Source organism: Odontomachus brunneus, unplaced genomic scaffold (assembly GCF_010583005.1).
Source record: "Odontomachus brunneus isolate Ranch 3 - 2012 unplaced genomic scaffold, Obru_v1 Obru_scaffold_064, whole genome shotgun sequence".
Taxonomy (NCBI): Eukaryota; Metazoa; Arthropoda; class Insecta; order Hymenoptera; family Formicidae; genus Odontomachus; species Odontomachus brunneus.
Genome location: NW_022639514.1, coordinates 764,757 through 769,302, shown reverse-complemented (window position 1 = coordinate 769,302; position 4,546 = coordinate 764,757). Strand labels below are relative to the sequence as shown.

Genomic DNA, 4,546 nt, shown 5'->3' with positions numbered 1-4,546 from the left:
ATATATATATATATATATATATATATATATATATATATATATATATATTTATATATATATATATATATATATATATATATATATAATTATATATATTAAATATATAAAAAGTATATAAATTACATTACTAGAGAGATTAAAAAATGATAGTTGCCTAAATATCCTGATAATGTTAATTCTGTTGTTATTAAAATTTTATTAGTTTTGATAAAATTTTTTAGGTTCAAAATCATAAATAGTTTATGAAAACTTAATTTTGTATCTACTATTAATATTAGCACATTTTACTGTACTAAAAATTTAACTTACAGTTCTGCAGTTCAAATATTTTCGTAATATAAAAATTAAAAACAGCAGTTTTTTAATATTTATTTTTCGAGAAATATGGTAAAATTAATTTTTATGGAAATTTAAGTTTTGATAATTGCTTTGTTAGAGATATTTTTTTTAGGATTTATGATATATACATAATTTGGAAAATTGATATAATTTTGTGATTAAGGAAAAAATATTTAGTTCTATTGGTGAGTGTCTATCCAATTGAACTAACACATTTCAACACAGAAAGACACGCTTGCCTGGATAGCTCAGTCGGTAGAGCATCAGACTTTTAATCTGAGGGTCCAGGGTTCGAGTCCCTGTTCGGGCGGTTTTTTTTTTTATTGCTTTAAACTGAAAAAATATAATCTTTTTTAACGTCTACTTTAATTATGTTAATTGCAATACATAAAACTTCAAGAATTGTCTTTATATGTATATGATCTATTATATGTATATCGAGTTACATGTATATGTAGTACATAAATTTCATAGATTTTTATTAGACTTTTTTATACAATGTACGATGGTGTACATTGACTAACTGTGTTTTCAATGTTGGAATAATATGCTGTCTATCATAGATACATATACATCAATTAACATTTTATGAACATATATTCTAATATCAAACAAATTAAATTTAAGCAGCTGGTTTTGGTTTCATTAAATCTTCAAGCATTTGTTGTTCCGCTGAAACAAAAAAACATTATATTTAAATATCCTCCCTCTTTCTCTTACATTTTTCAATATTTATATAATATTTAAAACCAGGTGCTCTTTTTTTAATCAAAGATTCTCTTATTAATTTAGAGTTTTATTTATTAAAATTCAATTTGTAAAAAAAAGCACTATTTTATATATTTTTTAATTTATTTTTTATTAGAGAAAAATTAACTTATTTAATTTGAAAAATTATTGCTAAAAAGAAAAAATCATTTGAGATATTCTATATACAAAGTATAGAGGAAACATTTTATGCTATTTTATGAAATAATATTCTGCAATAGTTTTTTTTTTTTAAATATATCTATACACACATAATTAAAGATTTTACCTATAAGTGTAAGCCTTTTCTCTTCAGCTAGCTTGGCATCACGCATAGGTTTAAGTCTCAGTTCTTCTTCTCTGCGAGCATTTTCTCTTTTACTAAATTTACGCTGAAAATATGCACCATATGCGATCCCAGTAATAAGTAAACTCCAACGGCAGAACTGCAAAACGCAAGTGCAATTAATAAACAAGGACCTGTTTACATATCATATTATACTAATATACATATTGTTTTGTAAGCTCAACTTATGGAACAAGTAAAAATGGTGATTTTATTTAAAAAGCATTATAAATATTATCATAAATCAGTATTATTCAAATTTTGAACATATTTTAATAACCATACATTAAATAGAATATTGGAAGTGTATAGAAAAGTAGAAAATTGTGACACAATCTCCTTTCATTGAAAAGCAGAGTTGTAAACGCCCATAACAACAAAACAATTGTCAGCTGTCTTTTATGTATAATTATTAATTCCATGTATTTTGAAGAAACAGCAGAAAAATTATGTAATGAAATTAGTTTGACCGCCGAAAGATGATAAAATCTAAAGCAATCTTTTGAAGTGATGAATGGATTTTGTAATAAAGCAAAGAATACGAAGCAGATATACGGTAAAAATATATCTCGAGAAACTGTCAACTCTACCTTAATAAAAGGAGAAACCCGGAGAGGTCTCGGATTCAGCTCGGCGGTCGACATCTTGCTCATGAATGAAAACCGTTCGATACTCACGAGAGTATTCACCATATATATAATACTACTATATTGCTACAGGAGAGAGAAGTCCGACCCCAGAACCACGGTGCAGGAATATATATTTCTCTCTCTTTCTGAGTGTATCATGAACGTTATGCGCATGTGTCAGATAGATCGTACCCGCCAATGGGAAAATAAAATTTATTGTACAAAGTTGCATGTAATAGGTTATATATATCATATATAAACATGAGCACGCGGAGATGGTATTTATACGAAAAAAAGCAGCTGCAAATGAAAATATCAGTTTACACAGCAAGGAAGCTATCCAGGTTAGGTACATGTCACCCACTGGAACTTTTACTTTATATATATATATATATATATATATATATATAACATCATCTGATCGCCGCGCCTGCACGCTACGATCAAAATACACTCTTCGAACATCGTCTGTCCTTCCATTCTGGGACAAACTTCTCTAAAGGTCGTTCTACATTATAGCGTGTTCGACTGGCCCTGGGTTAGGGCTATCGCACACAAATTGACATAACTGCATATGCATAGCATAAGATCGTATGGACCAATGAGCATCGAATATTAAGCATCGAACACCAATATGGCGACTTAATACTCGATGCTCATTGGTACATACGGTCTTATGCTATGCATATGCAGTTATGTCAATTTGTGTGCGATAGCCCTTAATCACTCCGAGAGCGATTAATGACGTCATAAGTCTCTACAAGCCAATCATAAAGCTTATAAGTACTTATTCGACCAATAAACGTAGACTGAATAACCCAGAGTGGGTTAACCCAGAGCCAGTCGAACATGCTATTAGTTGCAAGCTGATCGCAAGCAGACGTAATTCTTATTGCGACAGCCAATCAGAAGCGTCAATAACACCATTGATGCTTTTGATTGGCTGTCGCAATAAAAATTGCGTCTGTTTGCGATCAGCTTGCAACTAATGGGTGATTCCAATAATGGGTGCTTTCCAATTGCTTAACACATCTTGACACACACATACACAAAACCAGTTTATTGGTCACATATTATCTAAAATATCTTGTAAGATAATATGCAACCAATAAATTGGTTTTGTGTAACACAATGTATGTATCTGGAAAGCACCCAATATCTCTCCCAGTCATTTTCCTAGAGTAAAAATAAGTTACAGACATCACCATCTACTACTATTATGTGATTCGTGACAATCCAAAGCTACCTAAAATCCGTATCAGACTACAGACTGCACAGGCCGACCCGACTGCCGACTATGACCGCCGACTCTCAATGGACCAATCATAGTGAGGCGCTGACTCGCGCCTCACTGTGATTGGTCCATTGAGGGTCTGCAGTCGTAGTCGGCAGTCGAGTCGGCCTGTGCAGTCGCTAGTCTGATATGGGCTTAATGCTGTCTCACGACTGCAAGCAGTGGGTTAAGCAGAACAATACTGTGACAAATACACAAGATAATAATTTTGTAAAATTGTATTATTGATTATAAAATCATCTGGTGTTGTTTTCTAATAAAATTTTATTTATTTTTAATTAGAGTTATATAACCATTAAAATACATATTATATTTTTAAAATATTATCCTAAAGTAAAAAGTCACACTGTTTTAACCTATTTGCAAGTATTGTATTTACATGACTCATGCATGTGCAAGTCCACAATAAATTATGCCATTAGGTTATATTGATGACAAAACAAGATAGATTTGTTTGCATAGTTTGTTTTAAATTGTATGTAATTCTACAACATCATATAAATCGGGAACATCATATAAAAATCCCACATTTTTTTTTAAACATTGTCGTAGCATATTCATTGACAGGTAAAAGAATTTGAAATTTTGCTGTACTATAATAATTTATTGTTTTAAGTTTATATAAACGTTCTTGCATTATATGTTTTGATTACAATAAACTATATTAACATTATTAAAATAGATTTTAAATCTATCTTGTTTTGTTATCAATATACTCTAATGGCATAATTTTTGTGGACCTGCACCTGTAAAGTCATGTAAAACAATACTTGCAAATAGGTTAAAACTATAAATAGTGTGACTTTTTACTTTAGGATAATATTTGAAAAAATGTAATATATATTTTAATGGTTATATAACTTTAATTAAGAATAAATAAAATTTTATTAGAAAACAACACCAGATGATTTTATAATCAGTAATACAATTTTACAAAATTATCTCGTGTATTTGTCACGGTATTGTTCTGCCTAATCCACTGCTTGCAGTCGTGAGACAGCATTAAGCCCGTATCAGACTACCGACTGCATAGGCCGACTCGACTGCCGACTACAACTATCGACTCTAGTCAGTCAATCACACTTATCGACGTCTGCCGCCGACTGATCGTACTAATGACATCTGCTAGAGAACAAAAAGTGCAATAAATAGGCGCGTTCAGCGGAAAAAGCGCTCAGTGAGCAATCAGCG

The 4,546-nt window shown here is 30.6% G+C and overlaps 1 protein-coding gene and 1 non-coding gene across 2 annotated transcripts; one reads left to right on the top strand and one right to left on the bottom strand.

Moving 5' to 3' along the window:
• Positions 1 to 576: 576 nt before the first annotated feature.
• Trnak-uuu lies at positions 577 to 649 on the top strand. The gene has a single exon. It is a non-coding gene; the product is annotated as a tRNA-Lys (tRNA).
• Positions 650 to 741: 92 nt separating this feature from the next.
• LOC116846437 (ATP synthase subunit e, mitochondrial) lies at positions 742 to 2,191 on the bottom strand. Its single transcript, XM_032820239.1, has 3 exons — positions 2,023 to 2,191; positions 1,376 to 1,532; positions 742 to 1,011 (listed from the first exon to the last, which is right to left on the bottom strand). Exons 1-3 carry the CDS (start codon positions 2,122 to 2,124, stop codon positions 962 to 964), a joined length of 309 nt encoding a protein of 102 aa, XP_032676130.1. The 5' UTR covers positions 2,125 to 2,191; the 3' UTR covers positions 742 to 961.
• Positions 2,192 to 4,546: the final 2,355 nt, after the last annotated feature.

Excerpts from the sequence above, each read along its gene's own strand:
- LOC116846437 (XM_032820239.1), bottom strand. The coding sequence starts at position 2,124 with ATGGTGAATACTCTCGTGAGTATCGAACGGTTTTCATTCATGAGCAAG. Across the intron at positions 1,533-2,022 it reads GGGTTTCTCCTTTTATTAAG|TTCTGCCGTTGGAGTTTACT; the intron begins GTAGAGTTGACA and ends TGCGTTTTGCAG. Across the intron at positions 1,012-1,375 it reads GAAAAGGCTTACACTTATAG|CGGAACAACAAATGCTTGAA; the intron begins GTAAAATCTTTA and ends TTTTTGTTTCAG.